Below are 26,800 nucleotides of genomic sequence, written 5' to 3' on the forward strand. Positions count from 1 at the left end.
TGGGGGAAACAAGGCTAGTAGTGGCTGTTTTTTAAATACTACAATACCAGTAAATAGAGTGAGGGGGGGCAAGGCTAGTAGTGGGCGGCTGTCCCCAGTGCGCACTTTCAAGTAAGTCTACCTCTACACAACGAGGAACTATTAAATAAAAAATAAAACTATAAACATACACTTTAATTGGGCAGTGCAGACACTTTTTAGTTGATAGGGAATCAGGTTCCAACTGACGTAGTTCAAAGAGAGTAAGCCTTCTCGCAGAAGAGCATTCCCAATGATGGTACTATATGGGAGACCGTCAGAAGAGGACAAGTAAAACTGTAGGAAAGAAGAAAGAGCAGTAAGTGGAATGTGAAAATATTTTAAAAAACCTGAGGGTCGTATCAGTAATTATGCCTTATAATAACTCAGGTAGTGTTAGTTGCTCATATGGTAATATCTAAGCTAGTCTCGGACCAGAACTCTGCAGTGAGAAATACCAATTAAAAAAAAAACCCACTGATCTTATCAAATGATATGTCACGTGAGCTAACTTTAGCAGTGTTTCCCACTAAGTAGTACCAATATAATCATAAGCAACAGGCTCCCATAAAAAAATCTAGTATTACAAATGCAGTAGATATGCTTTAAACTGTGTTGTGCACATAGCGAAGGTTTACAGTTTAGGACATGTGCAAACGTCTTCTAACGGAGGCAAATGCAACAACTAATGTTAAGCGCAATCCAGGGATTAAGTAGCATCTCAGAGCTCTCCCTTGTCTATCATGTTTGACACTCCATAGTAGCTGTATTATGTATGGTTGAACTAGAGAGATAGAGCAACCATAAATTCAGTAATAGCCCACTAGAATCCAGGTAATGTACTTACTAGCCAGTAGTTGAGTTTACTAAAAGTTACAGAGTTCCTGGCTCTTGTTTTTCATTTTTTTCACACTGCAAGAGCTGAAGTTAATCTGTTAATCCATGTGGTGTCATCTTGGAAAGTCCAGATGAGGACATTCTTAACCATGAGGGAATACTATTGGACGTTCATTCCCCCTCTGTAGTATAGCAGCTACTCCCCTTACATACTTTACCAGAAAGAATAGACCAGATAAGGTTGTGTGGACTCTATCCTGTGAGCAGTCAGTCCAAACACTTAATGGTCTTTGACTGCACCCCTTCTAGTATTCACTCTTGATTATGGTAAAGACTTCACTGAACAGTTAAATGTCTCCAACTGTATTACAGGGAGTATATTTTGCCAGGTTTCTTCAAAGGGAAAAGAACAACCTGTTATATCCTTGAGCCACAGATCTGAACCAAGGGAAGGATCCTATGCAACAATATAGAAAGTGTCTGGGAATAAGTTGGGCTCTGCAAAGGCTTCAACCTGTCCTGTATGACAAACAGTTCACTGTGGTTACAGGCCATAATGTTTTAAAGTGGACAAATATGCAGAATGGGAACTTTCTTACATGGAGTTTGGCATAGCAGTTCTATAACATGGCTATTCAACATAGGAATGGCAACAGTGATACCAATGCAAATGATCTGTCCAGAAATTGAAAGAGATGGTATATCAAATGTGTGCACTTTACCTCAAACCCTGTTTCTTTTAGGATGTGTCCAGAAAATTTGCATGAGGGTTTGGGGTAAAAAATTGTGATGCCATGAGGAGAAACTGATTTAAACTGTGGTATCTGTAGTTCTCCTTTTCGTAATTCAGTATATAAAACAGTATATGCACATTCATAAATCTAACTGCACTAGGGTCACTTGTTCTAAGGACCTTGACCTAACCTCTGACATGAATAAATCATGTTGTAGAAATAGATATGTGTCTCAGAGGCTACCCCTTCTCTGGAACAAGCTTTCCATTCACATAAAGCAAAGCCCTTCCCTGACCCTCTCCAAATGCAGACTGGATCAATGGATGAGTGTTAGTAAATTTACTCCTGGGGTGGTGCCATTGTCTCTCATGGACAGAGGCAGTCTGTATTAGATAACACAGCATAGGTTCATACCTCTTTGAACTTAGTTTACCTAACCTAGCTATTGTGAATTGGAAGACTTGAGATAAACATGGCTAGGCTTCTAAGGGCATTTGGGACGTTAGCCTAGTAATCACCTATGAACCTATTTGTAAGGTATATTTAAGCTTTGTAAAATCTACAACAAAAACTGCACTTTGAAATTCTGTTTTTAACAATTATTAACAGTGACAGGAGAATTGTATATACTCTTTTATGTAATGTAGAGAAGTATTTACGGAAACTGTACCACCAATCTACTGGGAAAAATGCATTGCTTGTCTACAGAAGAGCTCAAGCTAGGATGAAGTGTAGTGATACTCAAAAAGGTTTATTTCTCATTATTATTTCTGCATTTGTATCCAGTTGTGTTTGATTGTCTTATGTCTCTGGTTAATGGTCTAAATACAAACAAAACTTAATGGTGAAAGTGGAAATCCCTGTCTAGTTCCTTCTGCAAGGCTAAATAATTTTGAACAGCTTACCACTGCCTCAAAATATATCTTTATAAATTTCAAACTCACTGTGTCAAACACTTTTTGGAATCCAAACTTATTAACATTTCAGTTAAACTTTGCCCTACCCAATCATTAAATGGTTTCGTTTTTCAGAGGATAGTCTTCTAAATGCAAACGTTTGTCACAATACAGTTTTAGTTAATTTTTACAGCTGCATGGCCCTGACACTATCCTCAGATTTGTTTTCATGATTCATACCATGTTACAGTATTTTTTAATATGCAACATTTATCTAATCTTTCCCAAGAACCATATTTTACTAAAACATGTGTATTTTGCACTTCATTCTGTCTTATTTTCATTATATTGATGAGGCCAAATCCATGCTTATATTTCTCCAGGTATCTGCCTTCAGCCAGTATATTTTGACTGTCAAGAGACATCATCTTCCTTATTTCCTATAGTGTTCCAGTCACTGCCTGATATCCTTGATGAAAGGCTTTAACTTCTCCCATCATATTTTTTATGTATTGTCTCAATGCTTTTGACAGGATATATACTGCGGCCAGGTTAGTCATTAAACATTGCCAGCAGACTCTCATCATTGTAACCCGTCCCTGCTTATCCTTCATTTGTCTACTGTTGGTTATTTATGTGATATTCCTGCCTGCTAGCAGGTTGAATCATGGTTCCCTTTAGTTGTTAGTCAGGAAAGAAGTTAAGTAGAAGAATATCTTTTCAGTTGTTAAGAAGAGTCACTTTTTTTGCATCTCACATTTGGTTAAAGTAATATTCTCAAATTTCATGTGTTAATGCAGTGCACTGAATGCTACAAATTCAGTACTGTGATTAAATGTGGTCTGTGTTTCAGCTTGAATGGGACAAGGAGTACTTGTGCAGACATAGCAACAGCATGTAGACTTGACAAAAAAGCATCACATCAAACAATCGAACTGGCAGTGCAAGCAAGCACTTTGAACCTGCAGCAGTAGCTGCTGTGCTGCCCTGCCACACCAAGTATAAGCTTTTAAAAATGTTTTAAACTTGAATGCTTTCTCTGTGACTATTGGATCTATATTATAGTTAATTCTTTCCAGTCTGCAGAACATTTTAATAAAATATTCCATCTACAGCTGCACAGTAATGTTGTCTTCAACTGTACAAGGAACCGATAACAAGATATGTTAGTCTAAATGGAAAAGTTACTCTGTATAAATGAAGATGACATCATTTTGCCTTATCGTGTTTATGCACATAATGTCATACTTTTTTATGGTGCATGCATTTGTCTGAGGAGTATTTTTGTTTTTAAGGTGCAGAAGAGGCCTGATAAAATTCAGGAAGATCTTCTTAGTGAAGGCAGCTCAGAAAACATAGGAATATGGGACTCTCTTGTAAGGTAAACTGGCCAGATATCTATGTTACTGTGTTCAAATTCTAGGAATGTTAAACTAGCCTTTTTAAATGTATGCTAATGTCTGACTGTCTTCTCAAATATTAAGTTGTTAATGTGCTAACTTGTTAGTATTAGGGACTAAGTTGTGACCGAAATATTTCTATATTTTCATAAAAACACTAGAGCAGTGGCTAGCAAAAGCCTAGATCCTCACCTTTATCTTTCTGATGTGTCACTGTGGGCTGCCTTCTCACCTGACCTTTCTAACCTATGCTGTAACTATATTTAGTTCCATTTTCACCCACTTACTAGATTAACTGCTGTTCTTCCTTGCCTCTTCATTGTTATCCTAGTTCCTGCTATGTCCCCTGATTCATTCACCAGTCCTGATTTTTTTTATTTGCCGCCTGCTTGTCTCATTCATTTTTTTTTCTGTCTTAATAGGAAGGGAGGTAGCAGCTTGATACCTAGCAATGTCCTTACACTGAATGGGTTCGATAACTGTACTGTGTATGATGGTTCAGCGGTCAATGCAATGTGCTAGCTGACCTTAACCTGGTATTGTGCGTATTTCTTGAGATTGCTAGTCAGATGGTAATAACACCAACCCCTGCATGTGCGATGTGTAAGCGGTGAAACGCTATCCAATTCAGACCTGTTTTCATGTATTCCTGGGTGTACTGGCCAAAAAATACTTAAATAACGCCAACCCTTGCACATGTGATGGTTAAGCGTTCTGAGCACATCACTTATTAACCACAAACCTGTACTACATGCATTTAATATATATTTCACGTATTCTTGGGTGTACTGGCCAAACAATACTTAAATAACGCCAACCCTTGCACGTGTGATGGTTAAGCGTTCAGCGCACATCACTTACTAACCATAAATCTGTACTACATGCATTTAATATAAAAAGAGAAAGCAGCAAGGACTTCTATACTTAAATAAGAGTGTAGGATAATGTATAATGAAGGGTAGTGTTTAGCCGGTCCTAAGGGAACACCACTACAGCCACCTAACTGTAGCTCGTTGAGTGTGCTGGGCAACAATAACTGGACATGCCAAACTCTGCACGTGTTCTGCTCGGATTTCCTAATTATTTTCCTGCTCAAAACGCTTCCCAAATGCTGTTTAAAGGACCAGTTTACTGAAATAATACCTAGCTCATGTCGCACTGCCTACTTAGTGGAATTAGACTGTTTGCGTTCCCTTGAACGCTTACTGTATAGCATGTTGCTCTGAAGAATTTGCGGACTTAACTCTTTGTGATTGTATGCTATTGCTGTGTGCCAATGTTTCTCTGAACTGCTTACTAAAGTGCATTTTATTAGTATAGATTGTTTTGAAAGTGTGATGAATATGTTGCTCAGAATACCTGTGTTTTAACTCTTATATTGAAAAGTATATGCTATTGTGGGCCACTATGTTTCTGTAACTGTTTAACCAAAGTGCAATTTCTCTCTCTGCATTCTCTCCTCTTCTCCAGCTTTCTAACCCTGCAATACTCCCTGTGACTACGCCTGGCTTGGTTGCCTACACCTAACCTAAAACATAACAAGCTATATTGCCTCATCCCCGTATGGGAATAGGACTAAGCTCCTCATGGAAGAACTCAAGAAAGTATGTACAACTGCTGCTAACCTTGTATTATTAAAGAATTCTAAAGCCCTGCTAGCTGTTCAGTACGCTCCCTTGCCAGGAAACCCAGCAGCCAAATGCTAATTAATCCTGTACTTCCAATATTATCTCTCCTCTAGCTCACTTTTTACCAGACTCTCTCCCTAAAACATAATCCAGCCTAGGGATCTACCCTGGTGAAATCACAGGTGCATTTCAGCATTTGTCCACAAGGTGGCACCCTCTCCCCACTATTCCCGCTTTCCCATATCTTTTACTTTACTCTCTAGTATTCTATACATGTTTTAAATTCCCTTTTTTCTTTTCTCTCTCCCTTTTCCAAATGTCATTGGCAACTCCATCCCACTAAATCCCCTGTCCCTTGTACTTACCTTCTCTATTCAACAGTTCACTGATAGGCTCTCGCTCTCATCCTGCCTTCCTTGGCTCTTACCGCTCCGTTTGCCCTACGGGCTCACTCCGCTCCCCTACCCTCCCCCCCAATTCTCACCCGTCCCCAGTACCTCTACATTTATACCTTCATAACCACACCCACTACATCACTTATCCAATTACACTCCGCAACTCTCTTTATATCCACTTCCTTACCCCGCCCATTCTAACCATCACTCATCCCCCTAGAAAACCCTACTTCACCAGTGTCCTCTACTCAAACCTACACCCACTACCTAACCCCGCCCATATAAACCATTACTCTATACTACCCTCCTACAATTATTCAGAGACATACCTACCTCCAGTGCATAGAACCCTCCTCCTCCTAAAAGTTTACTTGCAACCACTTAGCAACTTTTAACTATCTTCTTCATTTCTTGCTTTTTCAAAAGCCATCTATACAATGTTCCCAAAAGCCATATCCTCCTCCACTCTACTACTACTTCTCCTCAATATAGTCCACATTTACTACCTCACCCAGCCCATATATATTAACCACTCACAGGCTTTTCACATACAATAGATGAACACTGGAAATGCAGGATTATCTGTTCTACAGGCTTTTCACATAACAATACATCTCAACTCACCTCCTTTAAAACCACACACCATAATATCTCCCCATCTTTATCCTTTACAAAGCCATCTACTCTTTACTTATAAACTTATCAACCCTCAAAAACATCATACCACCATAGTAGCTAACAAATCCTTTATCAACATAATAAAGCCTAGCCTAAACTCCAAGCAGTCCAAACACCTCTCCAACCTAACCCTATATCTAATAACCACTCTACTATCAGGAGATATCCACCCAAACCCAGGCCCCTCCACCTCTACCACCATAGATACGTCTATACTATTCACCTCTCTAAACTCCCAAAGCATAGTAAACAAAGTCCCAAACCTTCATGCTTGGCTTTCACATAATAAACCTGATATCCTCTCTCTCTCTGAAACTTGGCTAAAACCCCAAGTAAAAGACCATGAAATAACACCACCAAACTACTCAATCATCAGAAAAGATAGATCCCACAAATAAGGGGGTGGAGTAGCTCTACTATACTCATCCTCCTTGTCAGTCACCCCTTATAACAAATCCATCCCAAATATTAATAATGCTGAACTACTCCTATCACTACTTCAAGTCAATAAATACAAGCACATATGTATAGCCTCCCTCTATATCTCCCCTGGAGATAATATTACCACACTCGAAAATATCCTATTCTGGCTTTCCACCAACATTAGCAATGAAATCATAATTTTGGGTGACACAAATATCAATTGGTCCTCCATTCAGTCTTCCACAAACCTACTTAATATCAACCTTTATAACTTCTCACAGCTAATTAACAACATAACCCGCCCCTCAAAACTCTTTCCAATGGTAGCATTCTAGACTGGATTTTAGTCTCCCACCCTCATTATTTCTCTGATAGTGCTACACTTCCAGACTCCCTTAGTGATCACCTACCCATCTTCACATACCGACTCCCTGTACCTTTACAGAGAACACATAATTATATTACTACCCGCAACCACAAAAACTTCAACCAATAGCTTTCTCTGACTCTCTAAAAGTAGTTGACTGGAACATTCTAAAAACTTTACCTATAGATAATGCTGTGGCCCACTTCAACACAACCTTCTTAAACCTCCTAGACTACCATGCTCCTTTAAGGACTAAAAGAATAAAACTAAAAACCACCCCCTGGCTAACCAAAAACACACTTACAGCCATGCGACATAGAGATAAAGTCTGGGCACTTTACCAGAAAAATAAATCTCCACTCCATAATGAATTCTAAACACTTAGAAACAAAGTAAAAAGGCTTGTTATCACCGATCGACAAAACTATTTTTCCATACTCCAAAATACTAATAAAACAAATCGTCAAAAATTCTGGAAAGGAATCTCTACCCTTATCAACCCTGGCAAAACAGTCAACCCCAGCCCAGGACTTGGCTACACAATTCAACTCCTTTTTCATTAACTCTATTTCCAAACTAACCTCCTCATTCTCCGACACCAACACATCCTCGACCTCACCCCATCCTCCTCTACCAACACCCTTCCCTCCACTCCCATCACCACTCTCACTTCCTCTCCAATGCCACCATCCTCTATTACCCTACCTCCCCTTTCTCACTAAAACCTATTCCCACATTTACCATTAAAAAACTCCTCCAGAAACTAAAGCCATGCTGTGTAATGCCCCAGACAATATTCCTTCATACTTCCTTAGCATAGCTGCAGAAGCTATTGCCTACCCTATTAGTATTCTAATCAGCCGCTCTATCCAAGAAAGCACAGTACCCCAAATTTGGAAAAAAGCCTTTATCATACCTTTGCATAAAGGTGGCAATAATAACAATATGACAAACTTCCGTTCCATAGCTATCCCGTCTCCCATCTCTAAACTCCTAGAAAAGTGTATCCATCTGCAGCTCCTACCTTACCTCTTAGACAATCACCTGCTGACTCCAACTCAGCATAGTTTTAGACCCAGCCACAGCACTATGACAGCCCTCCTGTCCTTCTTAGAAACTATAAATAAAGCCCGGGACTCCGGTCACATTGTTTCTACCCTGCTACTGGACCTCTCAAAGGCCTTTGACACTATCACTCACAAACTACTTTTAACTAAACTCTTCCACCTTAACCTATCTCCCTCCTCATTGAACTGGTTCTCTAGTTACTTATCTAATAGATTTCAAGCAGTCAAATGGAAAAAAGCCACCTCCTCATTGCTTAGCACCCCAACTGGGGTCCCCAAAGGTTCCATATTGGGTCCTCTTCTATTTAACATATTCATAAATGACTTCCACTATTCTATCCCATTCACTAATATCATCCAGTATGCCGATGATTCAACTATTATCTGCTCTGCCACATCCATCCCAGTTCTCTAAAAGCTTACACAAGACACGTTCTCAATCACTGAACAATGGATGAAAGAAAACCACCTAGCACTCAATGCCTCTAAAACCAAATTAATGGTATTTACTCCCTCTAAACTCATCTCTATCAACACAAACTCTTTTTCAATAACTAGCAACAACAACATATCCTTGGAATTGGTGCCAGAGGCTAAGTTACTTGGGGTTCAAATTGATAGCTTAAATTCAACTCCCACATACACCTAAATTTAAAAAAGAAATCATCAAAAACTAGGCATGCTCTACCGACAAAATCGCTTCCTTACACCCTCTACAAAAATCACTCTCTCTTCCACATTTCCTATCCCCTCTCTTCTATATGGAGCCCCACTCCTGACTAACCTACAATCTTCCCTCAAAACACAACTTTCCTCATGCTACAACAAAATAGCCAAATTCGCTACTAGTCATAAAGCATCTACCCACCACTATTCTTCTCTCCACAAACTAAGATGGCTAGAACTACCCAACCAACTCATCTATTCTCAACTTACTCTTGCTCATAAGCTCATCTTTAAACCCTACCTTTGTTCATCCCTTTCCTCTGCCTTTAAAATGCACCTTCCCAACAGAGTACTCAGATCTAATAACCAAAACCTAATTGAATTATATAAACCAACTCGACCCCCAGGAAAAAAATCTCCTATCCTATGGTCTAGCTATGGTCTATCAGACTTTGTCACTTACCTGTCAGACATTTGGTTGAAAATGCTAATGAGGAGAGTGATGAGAGAAGAGAGAAGGTTGGATGAATGATGGGATGAGTGAAAAGAGAAGAGAATAAGATCGCATGGGGAACGATGGGATAGAGTAAAGGATGGTGAAGGAGGAAGCAAGGAGGAAGTATGGAAGAGACATAAGAGAATAAAGAATGGAAAGGCTGTTGGTCCAGATAGCATACCTGTGGGAAGCATGGAGGTGTTTAGGGAGAGGGTATTGGGGGGTATTGTTTGGAAAGAAAGAGGTTGAACAAAGAGTTTGGAGAAATGTTGAGAATAAGGGTTTTGTGAATAAGGGTAGTTAAGGGTGATGAATGAACTACAGGAGAATAAAATTGGAGGAATAGAATTGATAGCTATAGGATGAGAGAGTTATAGGAAGGGAGTAGTGGGAAGATGATTAGAAGAGAGTGATGATTAGTCAGCAGCAGAAAGAGCAAATACCACACGAGAGCTATACAGACCGGTAGTTGCTCTGAAGAAATATGTAGGTCAGGTCAGAGTGGCGCAGTGTCTTGCGGACTTAAGAAGTGGACAAACAGGAGATAGGAGAGGGAGTTGTGAGTGTGCATGAGTATGAGTGGTAGTGGAGTATGTAAGATATGGTGGTGACACAGGATGAGAGGAGCAGGACAGTGTGACGGAGGTGTGGCAAGAGTGATGAATATGTTCAAAGTGGAGGTGAGATTACATCACTGATCAGCAGAGAGGCAGCTTCTTACTGTTTTCTTATTTGGAATGACGATGTGTATCAACAAGGGCAGACAGAGTCACTGGAGTATTGGACTATAATGTTTGCAGATGACCTTGTGATTTGAGAGGGGAACAGGGAGAACATAGACCCTCCCCCTGAGAGGTGGAGATATGCTCTGGAGAGGGGAAGGATGTGCTATGACAAAGACAGAATATATTGTGAATTTGAAGATGGACAGAGAGAGAGGAATGGTGATGAGAGGGAGGAGGTGGTGAGGTGGCAAAGCTGGATGAGTTTGGGAGGAACAGACAGTTCAGAGGAGTGGTGTGGGTGTGGAGACAGGTGATAAGAGAAGAGTGCAGGCAGGGTGGAATGAGTGAGAGTGTCAGAGTGATTTGTGACAGACAGGACAGTTACCAGGTGAAAAAAAGTGAAGTCTACAAGATGGTAGTGAGACCAGCTATGTTATATGGATTGGAGACAGTGACACTGAAAAAGACAGAAAGACAGGAAGGGTGTGTAAGAGGTAGTTAAAAATGTTAAGATTTGCATTGGGTGTGATGAGGATGACAGGATTAGAAATGAGTATATGAGAGGGGTCAAGGGGGTTGGACAGTTTGGAGACAAAGCCAGCAGAGGCGAGATTTTGCATTGTTTGGAGGGATGGGAGGGATGCTGGGTATACTGGGAGGAGGGATACTAGGATGAAGCTGCCAGGTAACAGGAAAAGAGGAAGGGAATAATAAGATAAGGTATATGTTGATGGAGGAGGACATGCAGGTTGTGTGTGTGACAGCAAAGATGCAGAGGACAAAAAGAGGGAAAAAGATGAGATGATCCATTGCGGGGACCCCTAACGGGAGCAGCAGAAAGAAGAAAATTCATTCAATTTGTTAACTAGGATAGAATACTGATCCAACTAAATCCATTTCACTGCATGCATACATGCATATGGTGCCTTTCTCTCCAGTCATATGCTTCCCCTCTTTGTGAGTATACTTAGCTGCACTTGCCAGAAATTGTCCTTCGTTTACAACTTTAACACAAGGAACTAGTATTTATCACTTTACTGTCAACCCAGGCTTACAACAACGAGCTAAGACAATATATCATTCCTGCACAGTCCGCATGCTATCAGATTACATAGAAATGAACCCTACAGTCCCTCAGTACTACATTTGAAACACAAAGATTTCTCACTGCGTAAAGTATTTGGATGAGTGATGTCACATGCATAAACAAGACGTTGTGGGAACAACTGAATCTTGGCATAAAAGTTGCAACTTACTTTCCCACAATATTAAGAATTTATACATATTGAAGCCAAAGTGATTTATTACTCTTAGTTACTTAGTCAACATTTTTCTCTTTTTTTCTGCTTGAGCAGAGGACCCAGGCAGGGGTGTCCTCTTTCCTCTTTATTTGCATTTTATTTAGAACTACTGGCAAAAAAAATAAGAGACTCAGAAATTCAAGGATGTAATTGGTATGGTAGTCAAGAAAAGCTGGCTGTATTTGCAGATGATATTATTTTATACCTGACAAAACCAGGAGACATTACAGTGTTGTGGAATATTTTGAGACAGTTTCAAATCTTTTCGGGATACAAAATTAATGAAGCTAAAGCCAAGGCAATAGCTGTAAATTATGTACTCGTACACCAATTGGTTCAGCAATATCTGTATTTATGGGGACATGTTAGGAGTATGGATTAAAATGATTTTGGTGTGGCAGCTAAGGATATATGGGAAGAGACTAAAAAGATAATACAGAAACTGAGAAATTGGAAGCTTTGTTATATGGATATAGATAGTATGTTACAAGCAATCAAGATGTTTTAGTCCCTTTAGTCTTACACACAGGTCAGGCATATTTTATTAACCCGAGGAGAAGTTGTGGACAGCAATTAGTAAAGAGCTGAAGGACTTTATCTGGGAGGGGATGATGGCAAGAGTCAAGTGGGATAAGATGATTCTTCTAGTAGAACAGGGCAGATTTGGATTACCCAATTTGAAGGGGTATTTCAGAGCTACACATGTAAGGCTCCTATACATAGCACAAGCAGAAAACTATAATTCAAAGTGGAAAGGGATGATGTTGAAATGGAGAAGCTCAAGAAGAGCTCAGGTAGAGACTGGGATTTTGGATGCAGGCCTTTAAGGAGAACAAACAATAATCATACAGAATATTATATCTATAAAGTAGCAGAAAGCATTCTAAGAACTAAGCCAATATGGGAATGGAGAAAGAAGATTCTACCGATAGGGATGACTGCAGTTAGGGATATAGACAATAAACAAGAGGGCTGGAATTAATGGGAGAAAACTGGCAAAGGAACCAAGGTATTGGGAGCAAATAACTAGAGAGGGAAAGGTAATAGAATGGGAAGAGGCCAATAATTTATTTGGACTGCAGGTTAGAAATTGCTTTCCTTATCAAGGTTTGATATTGGAGTATATGCAAAAAGAAAGCAATAGGGGGGTCCTAAACAGGAGACCAACACTGGTAGAGTTTTTAGTAGAATCTAGAACAGAAGCTGCCATTAAAAAAGGAATAATTAGTAGAGCTTATAAATATTGCATGATAAGTAAGAATCAGTAAGAGGAGGTTAGAAAGGATTGGGAAGAGAGATTGGATAAGCAAGTCACAAAAAAACAATGGGAAGATATATGTATGTCTCCCAAATATGCAACAAAATCAAGAAGATTTAGTATTTTGCTTGGAAATTTTTATATCCCAAGTAGACTACAGAGAATTTTTCCTTGGGTAGACAGCAAATCATGGAGGTGTGACTGGGAAGAAAGAGGTAATTGGGAATGTATTTTCTGCGACTGAGGTGGGTTGGCAGACTTTAAAGATTCCCTGCGGGATGCACTGTCAGACGTGCTGGGTGGGCAGATTGATGTGATGAGGGAGATGATTTTTCTGACCTATGATACAGAATCGAAATTGCCTAGACGTGGTAAAGCCTTGTTATGCCTAATTATGGTGGCTGCCAAGCAAGCAATTATTAGAAAATCGAACTCTAAACCAACTATATCAGAAGTAGTGAATATAGTAATGAAGATAAAACAGCTGGACTTGAGATCTTTAGAAAATAGTAGGAGCAAACTACATAAGAAAAATAGGAATTGTGGGAACAATATATACAGGGAAGGAATGAGTTTTAAAAAGAAGGCAGGACTTAAATGAGCTATGTAATGTTTGACTAAAAATGATTGGATAGATTATAAGTGATGTATAATGTTTGCAACTGGGAGTGTGTCAGTATGGTTTGTGATGCATTATGCTTGCAACTAGGATTGTGTTGGTGTGGTTTGTTTTCATTTACATAAATGTATGGTTACTTATTTATTTTATTTATTTTTTATTTTACATTTGTTAACCGGGCTACTCCAACTGGATACATGTCCATTTTCAGTGGAGGCCCGGGGAGAAAAGCTCCAAGTTAAAAGACATTCTGTAATACATATTGAAAAATATACAGAAACAGAAACATCTAATACAAAAAAAAATTAGCACATGACATAAAATAGAATTAATCATCTTCAATGTAACAAAATTTACAAAAAGCACTGAAAGAAAATGAGTAGAAGTGTTCAGCATGGTAAGTAGTACTCAGGAAAGACAGTGTAAGGAATTGAGAAATGAAGGTTAGTTTAGAAAATAGGTCCCTGAGGAGTTCTGAAAGAGAATATAATGTTTTGATGGTAACAGATAGTTTGAAAACACCAGTTAGTCAGGGTTGGTACAAGAGCATAACCAGTGGTTCGAGAGGAAATGTTTTAGGTTAGTTTTGAATAGTGGGAGAGAGGTTAGAGTTGTAAGGTTTTGTGGTAAGTGATTCCATATTTTACCAACTTGAATTAGAGAATATGGAGTCCCCTGCTAAATTATTTGATAAGGAAGTGTGATTCAACATTTTGTTAGTGGAGCATAGATTCCTCAAGTTATTATATGGCGTTATGAGGGTAGAGAGAATTGGGGTGTTGTTGGGTTGGTGTAGGGCTTTATGGGCAATTATAAGTTGGCTAAATTGTAATAGGTGAGGTAATTCAAGCCAGCCTAGTTGTTTTAGATTCTGACAGTGATGAGTCCTGTATCGAGAGTTAGTGGCAAATCTGGCAATATTATTATATGATCTAGCTAGTTTGTTGAGATTATTTTTAGACAGATTGGTATATATGGGGGAAGCATATAATAGGGTAGAGATTAAGTGTGTTCTAGCTATTGTGGTTTTTGCTATTGGTGTCAGGAAATGTTTGATTTTATAGAGGGATGCAAGTTTTTTGTTAATAGATTTTATTGTAGTGTTTATGTGAGTGTCGAACTTTAGTTGATTATCAATTGTAATACCTAGGAGTTTGGTGGTGGGGTCTGGAGAAATAATGGTACCATTGTTGGATGCAAGTGTGAAATGAAGAGGGGGAGACAAGTGAGAGGGTGTAAAGAGCAATAGTTTGTTTTTTTTTTTTGGGTTGTGAAGAAGACAGTGGTTGGAGAACCATTGTTCTATAGTGGTGAAGGATTTTTGTGAGAGAGAATGAAGTTCAGTTTGGGATGAAGCAGAACAAATGATTGTAGAGTCATCAGCATATTGAATGCAGGTAGAGAGGGGAATAGAGAGATGAAGGTCATTTATAAAAATGGAAAACAATAGTGGACCTAAAATGGAGCCCTGTGGGACACCTAGGGTGGTGGGAAGGAGGTCTGAAAGATGGTTTTGCCAGAGAACTGCTTGTTTTTGGTTTTCCAGGTAGGAAAACCAGTTCATAGCAGGATTATCAAGAGATAGCGACTTTAGTAGGTGGAGGAGAAGTTGATGGTTGACCAAGTCGAAGGCTTTAGATAGATCTACAAAGAATATTATTGTTGCAGTTTTTGTTTATGCAGTTGGTAAAGGATAGCAAGTCTGTGGTGGTACTGTGGAATGGCCGGAAACCATGTTGACAGTTAGCTAAGAGATTATAGCGGAGTAGGTGGGTTAGTAATTGTTTGTGAATACATTTCTCCATTATTTTAGCAAGTGGAGACAGTAGAGCTATGGGTCGAAAGTTAGAGTACTCATTGGAGTCACCACCTTTGTGAAGAGGAATAATGTGTGAGATTTTCCAAATGGATGGGATAGTGCCTTCTTTTATGGTTCTATTGATCAATATGGAGATTGGGTAGGCAATGGCTAAGGCTCCTAGTTGGAGGTATTCTGCTGGTAATTTATCAGCTGAGGGGGTAGTAGGTTTTAATTGTTGAAGTAAGGAAGAGATATAGGAGGTGGGTGTAGGTTCAAGGTGGAAAGGGGGAGGAGTTGAGTTTGTACTGGGCAAATTGGAGGTGTCAGGGGTTTTGTTGATTTGCTAGATTTAGTACAGCAGAAGTAAAGAAAGTATTAAAAGCATTTGCTGTTTGTGTTGGACAGTCAGGGTTGGAGCCTAGTGGATTAGGCGTGGCTACTTTACCTGGGGATAGTAGTCTGTTTATAGTAGACCAGAACTTTTGTGGTTGCTGAAGGGATGATTTTTGAAGTTGGATATAAAAGTTCTTTTTATCTTGTAGGACAGCTTTTTTTGTTATGTTTCTTTGTTGCCTAAAAGTTTGGTGATCAGTTTTTTGTCTTTTGTGGTACGCCATTTAGCCCAAGATTTGTTCCTGCTAAGGATTAGCTTCTTAGTCTGATTTAAGAGCAATGGTGCCGGTTTATTTTTAATTCTTAATGGAACGCATTACGTTGTAAGTGATGGTTTAATAAAGATGTTTCTTGTTTAAGAAAAAAGGGGTAGAATTTGAGTAATTTATGTAATGTTGCTTAGGTTATATGATGTATAGCAATATATGTGGAGTATAATGTTTGTTAATATTAATTTATTAATACATTTTGATTACTTTTGCCTATGCCACAAGTGATAATTCAATAAAGGTGTGTTTAAAAAAAAATGTTTCCATTTTTTTCTTTTTTTTTTTTTTGTAACTGGCCAGCTCACAGAATAGAAAGTAAACAAGTCACCAGTTCTCAGTCAGTTTCTAACAGCAACCTCAACAACCACCTGAATAAATTCTCCTTCACTTAGCTGGTAACCAAACCTACCAGGCAAGATCAAACCCTCTGACATCAAAGGGCACTTTTCCTGACTAGGTATTGTTAAATGTACCTCATAGTATATCTCAGTCAGTAGCTGACTCACCATATCAACTTTATATGTCCGTAAGACATTACAAGAATATGCTGCACATACGGTGACAGTAGGAAGACCTGTAGTGCTGCACGTTTTCTGTTTATTCCCACATATAGTTTGTTTCTAGCCTGCCTAAAACAACTGTAGATAATTGATAATGCAGTTACAATATTCTTGATATTAGAAATTAATTTCAGTTATGTGTTTGCTTTGAATCATCCATTTTATTAGCAATGAATTTCTGTTGATATATATATATATATATATATATATATACATTTCTTGTTTTGAATTAGATGGCATGATATATGATTAACCTGTTTGTTTTGCCAAAGAACTTCCCTCCAAACAATTCCCTGTGGGGTTCATTTAGATTATGGGGGGGGGGGTTGAAGTTATTCACCTTATTAAAATGAATTATCATTCATATCGATAGCATTCTCTCGACTTGATTTTTTCCCTTTGGGTACAGTCACCACTGATCCAAAGATGGTGGTGATCTCAACTTCTGACCACTTTCTCATCTCTGTTTAAGCCTGAGGCTGCTTCCAGTTCAGTCATAAGTCCAGTTAGTTCATTTTAGGAATTAATGTAAGATATCCATTAATGACCTGATGATCTTATTCAGCTTTCTTCTTCCAGATCATAATGTAAACAATGTAGAGCACAACAGATTCAAGCTTGCAATCCCATAATCATTGGAGCAGTAGATACATTTACTCCATTATATCCCTGTCCTTTGTTAGCTGGTGCTCATAAGCACTAGTAGTTCCAAAACTTGTGTACTCAGGAGGGATCTGTGACATTATATCAAAATGTTATTACATCAAAATACAAATGGTTGAACCCAAAAGGTCACTCATGAGCAAGTCAAAACTGGGAAACGCAAAAAGACATGCTCCCCCGACACCTCTTAGACAACACACTACAATGGGGTAAGGGCAAGTTTCCCAGTCCACACTTTTATGTGATCGCACTCAGGAAAAGCTGGTAAAGTTTAATCAGCTGATTCTCAATCAGCTGAATTCTCTTCCTATCTTTGAAACAGTAACAGCAGCATAATTCAGAGGACTTAGCTTCCTTCCAAAAACAGATGTTTGTTTTTCTCTCATTTTTGACAAGATACTGATCAACCATTTTAGTTCATTAATTTGTATTTTGACATTATTGTATGGCGAAGAAATATCTTACAGTCCTCAGGAGATAGGGGTAGAGGATGGAATTCAAATGGAGGAGATTGTGCATTTTACAGGATGAATATTTTTGTCTAGTAATCAAAAAGCTCATTCAGGAAAGCAAAGATCTTTGCGCGCATGTATTCCAGGTTCTTTATTAAAATGTAATACTCAGTTCTAGAGTTTCAAATGCTGCCTTTATTGCAATCTAAAGCTACCAATATAAGCTCTATTAAATAAGAACAAGATAATGAGGTAGTTAATCAATAATTCTGCTCTAGTTCATTTCTTGAGTCAACCCATTTGGTTTTAAAGTACCATATGCTGTCTCCTTATTTTGTATTTTTCTTTTCTTCAAAGATATTTGATATCCACTATTAACATGTACTTGTTCCAAGATGCCAATCAGAGCATCTTCTGACTGATTTAAAAAAGCAAACTGGTGTCTACGCAGTGCTCTTCCTTACAGGAGCAAACTTTTCAGTTTATTTTATCTAGACTTCTGGAAGGCCTTTTTGCCTCATACTATGAGGCTTTTGCACATTTCTTTGGTAGTAATATTGTGTGAATCAGGCAAGACATTCCTTAGAGCTTCCTGGTAATTTCAGTTTGGTATTTTTTATTATTTCTGAACTGAGTTTTGTTATATTGGCAGTGAAGGGGATCACAGAATCTATCTCAACCATTCATCATATTCACTGTGTGGTGAATCCAGGGGCATCCAAGCTGATATTATTTTGTCTGGAACTGCTGAACCCTTCTGTTTTCCACTTAGTGAAATATTCTCTAAGGAGAGAATTTTCATCATTATTAAAAACAAACAAAGAAAAAAAGTCTTTTGTGACTGTCATTGCTAAGAAGCCTTCTTTAAAATGATTTGTGTGGCTTGGAGAATGTTTGCCATATCTCAGACCTTCCATAGATATGATGAGGTGATTGATATGGTTGCATACATTCAGTTAGTATCATAGCTGTCTTTATAGAGTCTCTTATAGCATTATCGTTTTACAAAAAAGGAAGCCAATCTTGTGGTCCCCTGCCATAAACAAACTCTACCACAGAAAGAAGAAACTGTTGCAAAAGAGAGTAAAATACCATGAGTGGAGGAGCTCCCTGGTCAGCCTCAGTAAGAAGCTGAGATCCCTTATAAGATCCTCCAAAGCTAGCTACGAAAAGAAAATCACCACTGATTCTAAGGGCAACCACAAAGCATTCTATAGCTATGTCAAAAACCTCAATGGCAACACCCAGATCTGCTCTGAATTACAGCACAATGGCACAAAAATTACAGGACCAACTGATATTGCCAACATCCTGATAGGTTCAGTGCTAACTTTACCCCCTCTCTCCTCCTAAAGGGCCCATATCTATACAGGAAGAATGCAGCGTCCCTGTAATCACATCTATGCAGGTAAAAGCTGCACTCTGTAAAACCAAAAACACAGCATCCATGGGACCGGACAACATCCAAGGCTGCGTTTTACACGAACTTCAGAACGAACTGGCTCACCACCTAAGCACCATGTTCCATCATAGTCTCACGTCAGGCTTTGTGCCCACTGAATGGTGCACAGCAACAGTTATCTCACTCCACAAAGGGGGTGCCACTACTGATCCTGGGAACTATCACCCTATTAGCCTGACCTGCAAGGCCATGGAACTCATAAACAAAGACATTGGTAACCTCCAAACTCTGGACCCCACCCAGTTCGGGTTTGTGAAAGGCAGATCATGCCTTCTGAATCTGATCGACCTCTTTGAGGCAGTCATCAAAGCCGTAGATGAGGGTAAGGTGGTTCACACAGCCTATCTTGACCTCACTAAGGTTTTCAACATCATCCCCCATTCTGGAATTAAAGCCAAACTTACTAAACTAGGTATAAATCCCTACATCACAAAAATGGGTTTCCAACTGACTCACTGACAGAACCCACACTGTAAAAGTTGCAGACTTCAAATCTGACTTCAAACCAGTGACAAGTGGAGTACCACAGGGTTCAGTTCTGGGGCCTCTCCTGTTTGGTATCTACTTCTCTGAAGTACAGGCTAACACAGAAGGCCTCTGGCTAATGAAGTTTGCAGATGACTGCACACTAGGAGCCACAGTCGAGTCCCCAAATGATAAGAACATCCTACAGAAGGGCCTCACTGAGACAGATGCCTGGTGTCAGAGGCATGGCCTCAAGCTCAATGCCAAAAAGTGCATTGTCATCATCTTTGGTAAAAACTGTGTACCCCTGAACTACCACATAAACGGCAGTCTACTTAACGCCGAGTGTATGATAAGAGACCTTGGGACCCAGGTGGACAGTAGTCTCTAATTTGATAATCACATCACCACAGTAGTCAAGAAATCCTTTTATGTGGCACACCTCATCACAAAAGGGTTCTCATCCAGGAAAAAAGAGGTCATTGTTCCCCTCTGCTCGGCACACATTAGACCCATTATAGAGTGAAACTCCCCTTTTGGAATGTACCTCACAAAGACATCTGCAGCAGCTGGAAAGGCCACAGAAGTACTTCACAAAGAGGATTACAGGCCTCAAATAGATGCTCTACACTGACCATCTCAAAAAACTCCAGCTTTACTCTGTAGCATATTGCCTACTCTGAGGAGATCTCTGCATAACATATAAAGCTATGTTAAACCCTGAGCTGTTGGACATGCTACACCTAAAGAAATCCCAATCCCTCCGAGCTACATGCTCTGGGGACCTAAACCTTGTCACCACAATAAACAGCAAAGCATGGGCTGTTTATTAAACGTAAGCACTTTCGGCTAAGGTATTCCTCAGTCTTCTTCAGACTAAAACAGTGTATTAATCACAGCAAGACCTTATATATAAAAAATGTGCTAATTAAAACAATTAAAATTTAAATTCATTAACCACATGGCTGGCTAAAAGCTTAGATTTTAAAGGGCTAATACTTGTTAACACAAGCAGTTATTTACTTTTCCACTCATTAAACAGTACAAAACAAAACAAAACAAGACACCTATATTTTCTAAATAAGCAACAAATAAACTTCGAGTTTATGAAGTATTTCAAACCTATCAAGTGTGTCAAATATTTAATCAATTATTTAATCAAACACACTAGACTAAAATATGCTAGACTAAAATACGGAACTCCTAAGAAAGTATGAAAATAAAAAAATAAAAGTATATGTAAATATAAATAAATATAAATGTACATATGATCTACCCAGTTTAACCAATACATAAGTCATTTGGTAATGGTGACATTTATATCAAATAAAAAGGAACCAGAAATTATTATAACCATTGTTGTATCTATGTACATGAAAAGTATATATATATATATATATATATATATATATATATATATATATATATATATATGTATATGTATACTCCCTTTGTACATAATATATATAAAAATAACGATAATTACAATTGCAAACTCATCACTTCAATGCTTTTAGTTTGAAAATGCTTTTTATAGAAACATACTCATTTAAACCTGGGGGTACCTATGCAAATGTTCTAATTTGCCAAAAAACCTCCTGTGCTTCCAACATTAGTTGCCATGGACCACCCCTAATGTGGGATTTAACCTGGTGAACAACGGAAAACAAAAAGGAATGCTCCAGATGTTCACAAGTGTGCTTTGCCAGCGCATTGGTCAAGTCCTTTCTCCCTATGGCATACAGGTGTTCATAGATTCTTTTCTTTAATGACCTCTCCGTTTTGCCAATATAAAAGGAGGGACATTTCTTACACAAGGCCACATACACTACTCCTTTAGTTTCACAATTGTACTTATCATTGATAAAATAAGTTCTACAATTAATGTTAGTTTTGTTACCAGGTAAAATATATTTGCACTGGGGGCACCTACCACATTTAGCCTTACCCATACCATTCACTTTAGTTTTAATTGTGCTCTTTTCAACAAGGTTCTTTAAATTTACCCCTCGTCTATATGTGAATGTTGGACGATGTCCCACCACTTTAACCAATGCCTGGTCCTCCACTAGAATGCTCCAATTCTTATAAATGATGTCCCTATTTATGTGAAACTCTGTACAATATGTGAAGAGAAAATTAATAGGGAACATATTCCCTGTATTGGCCTTTTGTTTTACTTGTAATGTTCCCCCTCCCAAAAGGGGTCTAAAGTGCCCTGTTTCTCTTTTAATCTGTACTTCAAACATAATATCTTTTACTAAAGAGTCTGGATACCCTCTCATGGAGAACATTTTACATAAGTTTTCACATTCACTAATAAAATCATGTCTTTCAGAAACCATTCTTGCCGCTCTGACAAATTGCCCTTTCACCACACTTCTCTTTTGGTGAAAGGGGTGGCTACTAGAAAAATGGAGATAAGAATTTGAATAAGTGGGCTTTCTGTAGATCATGGATTTAAATTTGTTATTATTTTTATCCTTACTTAATTTAACATCCAAGAAATTCATCTCATCTACCCCAACACTGTAAGTGAATTGAAGAAAATTAGACATTTTCAAAATGCTTTTGATAAATTCAGGTATCTCTTCTAATTGCCCTTTCCAAAAGAAGCACATGTCATCTTGATATCGAATGTACCAAGTGACATTTTGTTGATGCATCTCATTTTGAAACAGCCATTCTCGTTCCCAGTATGCCAAAACACTGTTTGCAAAGCTACACCCGCAGGGAGACCCCATAGCTATTCCCGTTTTTTGAAGAAAAAACTGATCCTTAAATACCAAAAAGTTGTTTGATAACACCAAGTCCAAAAGAATTTCTACCAGATACATTTGCTCATTGGTTGCCTTTTTAAACAACATAAAATTTTTTGTCCACTCAATTCCCAACTGGTGAGGAATTACCATGTACAAATCCTTGATATCCACAACCAGAAAAATAAGGCCTGGTTCATACTCAATCTTGTTAATATGTTCCAAAAAGCCCCAGGAATCCTTACAAAGTTGTACTTCATCCTTTAATAGGGGTTTAAGAATACCATCCACAAATTTGGCACACGGATAAGTGATGGATCCCCTTCCATCCACGATTGGTCTGAAAGGGGGGGTCGATCAAATCCTTATGGATTTTTGGAGTGCCAAACAAGGTTGGAATTCTGGGGGCTGGCATGGTCAAATAGTGTAAGATATCACAATCAATGCTACCTTCTAGGAACAAATCATCTAGTACACCCCTAATTTTCCTAATTAGCACATTTTTTATATATAATGTCTTGCTGTGATTAATACACTGTTTTAGTCTGAAGAAGGCTGAGGAATACCTTAGCCGAAAGCGCTTACGTTTAATAAACAGCCCGTGCTTTGCTGAACCAGTCCGTTTCTCACTTTTTGGAGTTTTTGTGGTTTGTCTTTATTAGTGTATTTTACCACAATAAACAGGACATGCTGGAAGGATAGATTCCTGTCCCAGAGACTTCCTATACTCTGGAACAAGCTACCCATCTATGTCAAGCAAAGTTCCTCATTAGCACTCTTCAAGAAAAATCTTGATGAGTGGATGGGAAATAGGAAATACACCCTGGGGATCACTTCTGTGGCTCTGCTCGACAGGGGCACAGGAAATTAACTTTCTTGGATGGTGTAAGCCAGGGAACCTTGTTGGCTAGGCTTACCTAGGCCCCTTGGGCTGATAGCCTAGTACCTACCTATGATGCAGCACTGACACTTGACATTATAAAGGCTATTAACTCTCTTGTTGGCAAATTATTATTGATTATGAATACATTGGTCTTGATCTTTCATCTGCATTCAGTACTGTGCTTCTTACTTATTTGTTTAAGGTTGCTGGTGTAGGGCTGTGATTTTTAAGAAAAAAAACAAGTCATTCAACAATGAAAAGGTACTACCAGTTGCAAACAAAGGTTACAGTCCGTAGCAAACATGAATTTAACAATCAATTAATCAGAGTCTCTTTAATTGATGGCAGGTGTGTACCCAAGAAAACTGAATGCTGTAATTAAATCAAAAGATGCTTCTACAAAGTATTAGTTTAAGGGTGTGCACACACAACAAAGTATTAGTTTAAGGGTGTACACTTATGCAACCAGCATATTGTACATTTTTTTATTTTTCCCTTAACAGATTTGTTTGTTTTTCAATTGAATTGTACAGGATACAGGTTACATTAAAGGTGGGAAAAGTTTTGAAATGATTTATTGTGGTCTCATTTTTTTATATCACAAAAACCTGGCATTTTAGCTGGGGTGTGTAAACTTTTTATATCCACTGTAACTACACAAATCTCATATCTTTTACCTCATCCGCTCTTATCCCCCCCCCCCCTTCCCAATCTGTCTCCAAAGTTTTATTTTCCATTTGTGTGTGTGTATGTATGTGTATGTGTATATGTGTGTGTGTGTGTGTGTGTGTGTATATATATATGTATATGTATGTGTGTGTGTGTGTGTGTGCACGTGCAAATAATATATTCGTTCTGTTTACTTGCTATTGTTAAATTCATGTTTGCTACTGACTGTAACCTTTGTTTGCAACTGGTAGTACCTTTTCATTGTTGAATGACTTGTTTTTTTCTTAAAAATCAGAGCCCTACACCAGCAAACTTAAACAAATAAGTTTGCTGGTGTAGGGCTTTTACTTTTGTTATCTTCTACTTCAATCTGTGTTTATTTATTTATGCACTGATTGTGCAACATTCTGGTTACTTTGTAATAAAATCTGTGACAGACTGCAGAAAACATGTCAACCCACTACAGAACGGGGACCCCCCCCCTCGTTACATTATCAGAAGGCAGGGCTGGATGACATGGAGTCATGAAGTATGTGGACAGCTGCTCAGCATACAGTAAACAAAAACACCAGTTATTAAACTTAATAAACATGTGGCCACTGAAATAACTAAAGTAAAAACTATACATTTTACAATAACAAACCTGCTTTACAAACAGATGGCATAATAACAAAACAAAAAAATGGTAAAAAAAAACAGTTTTGCACTTGATCTTTAACAGCCTAAGTGGCAAATGATTCTGTCTGTGGTGGGCATTGTCAGTGCAGCAGTAAATTATTTCCATACACTATGTATGCTGCCAAGTATGGTTAAGGAACTATATGCCATTACTCATCACTGCTAATGGAAAACTTTTTTGCCAGTATAGGATGCTGTCAGAAGGGCACAAATATCCAAATCAGTTAGTCAAGAAAAGGCACTGAAATATCACTGCATATGCACAGAAAAGTTAATAAGATGAAACTTTTGATTCTATTCCACCTGTACTCCAACCCATTAATACTTTATAGAGTATAAGAGATCTGCTTGCTAGTTCCACACCAGCCCTTGTTTCATAGCCTTTATTAATGCAAAACGGACAGAAACTGAACCACTTAGACTGAAGACTTGACACATTTATGTAAGACATAATGAGGTAGCACATAAAAATGTTTTCATTTTTCAGGCATTGTCTCAGGGCATGGCACAACAATTAATGTACAATGATTAAAGAAGAGTTCTGGGAGAGACTTATTTACGAAAGTGTTTGCCAGAAATGACTGTCCAAAATTAAAAAATATATATATTGTGATAATAAACAGCTTTGAAATATGGGCAGCAAACCACTCTCATGTTTTACTGTAAACCCTTGATTTAGGCAGGACTTGAGGGACATCCTAAAAGATGCCTCCAAGTCACACTGTTGAACCTAAGGAGATAATAAGTTCCAGTGGCCAGGAGCACAGCAGGCCAAGAAATGCCTATGAGAAGTATCCAAAACGTTTTCTGGAAATCACTAGAAGTCCCACATTGATTGAGTATGGCAGGTAGGCCAGGCAGTAAAAGCTATTTAAAGTGTTTTGCCAATATTCCTAGGTGCATCAGAGATTCTGGTGACTTAAGTGCCATAATGATGCATTTGTGGGTAACCATTTGAAATGTCAGGACCCACTACAGTGAGTCCCAAAACATGGAGAGTAAATAGCTGAAGAACAGACTTACATATACTAAGTTTGGGATGGTCATTTTTCAGAATACTCCCTTTTCTCCGAGGTATGGCGATCTTGGAGTTGGTATTTATAATTTTGGGGGGAAAGGGGTCTGTCGCCCCAAACACACATATGGGTGCAGGGTGGCTTGTCCCTTCAAAAAATAAGTTTAAAAGAGAACAGCTCTCTTCGAGATTCACTCTTTTCCAAGGTTTTTGTCTTTTTTTTTTCTTCAGCTTGTCAGCACTCTGCATTTTGAGTGCCAACATTTCAGCAGGGAGCTGCATTTATGTCCTTCTCTTTTCTCATCTATTTGGGCTATTTTTGTTTTGTTTTTTAATAAAAAGCTGTATAAACTATTTATTAAAACATGGCCTATATAAATTTAGTGTATTCCTTGGTGACATAACTTATGAACACACCTCACTCTTCACCACGCTGATGTCACTGAAGTTAATTTTTTCCATTTAACCTCAGTTGCAACAGTGTGGGGGAATGCCCAAGTTTTTTTTTCCTTTCATATAAAGCTGAGTCCAAAAAACTTTGATAATAGGGTAAAACTGCTGTTTGGCACTTTATGTACCACATGTCATAATGCAAGCTAATTAATTTAATGGTGTCAAAGCACTTTAAGGCAGACAGTATCCAGGACAAGGCAAGTTAGTATCAAGATTATTAAAATTAAGACCTTAACAAGGTCATTATGGGATGATACAGTTAAATCCTTGGCCAAGAAATTCTGGACACAGTGAAGAAAATTTAGGTCAATATCAAGAAGCCTGAGAAAAAGAGCATTACACTCATCAATACGTTAAAGCCCAGTGTAACAAAGACCACTGCAAGACCACCAGATATAATCAGGTATTTAATATGAAGGAAGATTTTGGGATAACAGCAAACGTTTTTAATAACAGCTACTACATATTTATGCAATGACAGCACTTCACCCAAGAAAACAGCAAGATGACTCACTCACTCATGAAACAAACCCTAGCATAACCTAACTTCAAAAGAACAGGTGAAAAGGTATGGAGTCAATGTGTACTGAATAGTCACATAGAAAATCGCAGCCTCTACTCTGAGAAGACTAAGCTTTAAATGACTAGTGTTCATTAGATCTGACATGGATTCTAAGCAGACTTCAAAAGTAGAAAGCATGAACATGTGGCTCTCTGAGAGGAGAGATAAAGTGAAATACAACCAGCATAACACAAATTATGTAAATCTC

At 38.4% G+C, this 26,800-nt stretch overlaps 1 protein-coding gene across 2 annotated transcripts in view; it reads left to right on the plus strand.

The window, feature by feature from the left end:
* The window catches only part of UGGT2 (UDP-glucose glycoprotein glucosyltransferase 2), a 4,352,373-nt gene that overhangs the window by 3,175,828 nt on the left and 1,149,745 nt on the right, over nucleotides 1–26,800 (plus strand). For both annotated transcript variants that reach the window (XM_044072987.1, XM_044072988.1), the window contains exon 32: nucleotides 3,781–3,866. In XM_044072987.1, coding sequence (XP_043928922.1) covers nucleotides 3,781–3,866 — 86 coding nt within the window. The remainder of the gene's footprint in view (nucleotides 1–3,780; nucleotides 3,867–26,800) is intronic.

This window comes from Protopterus annectens, chromosome 5.part1, assembly GCF_019279795.1.
Source record: "Protopterus annectens isolate FY-2018-M chromosome 5.part1, PAN1.0, whole genome shotgun sequence".
NCBI classification, from domain to species: Eukaryota; Metazoa; Chordata; order Ceratodontiformes; family Protopteridae; genus Protopterus; species Protopterus annectens.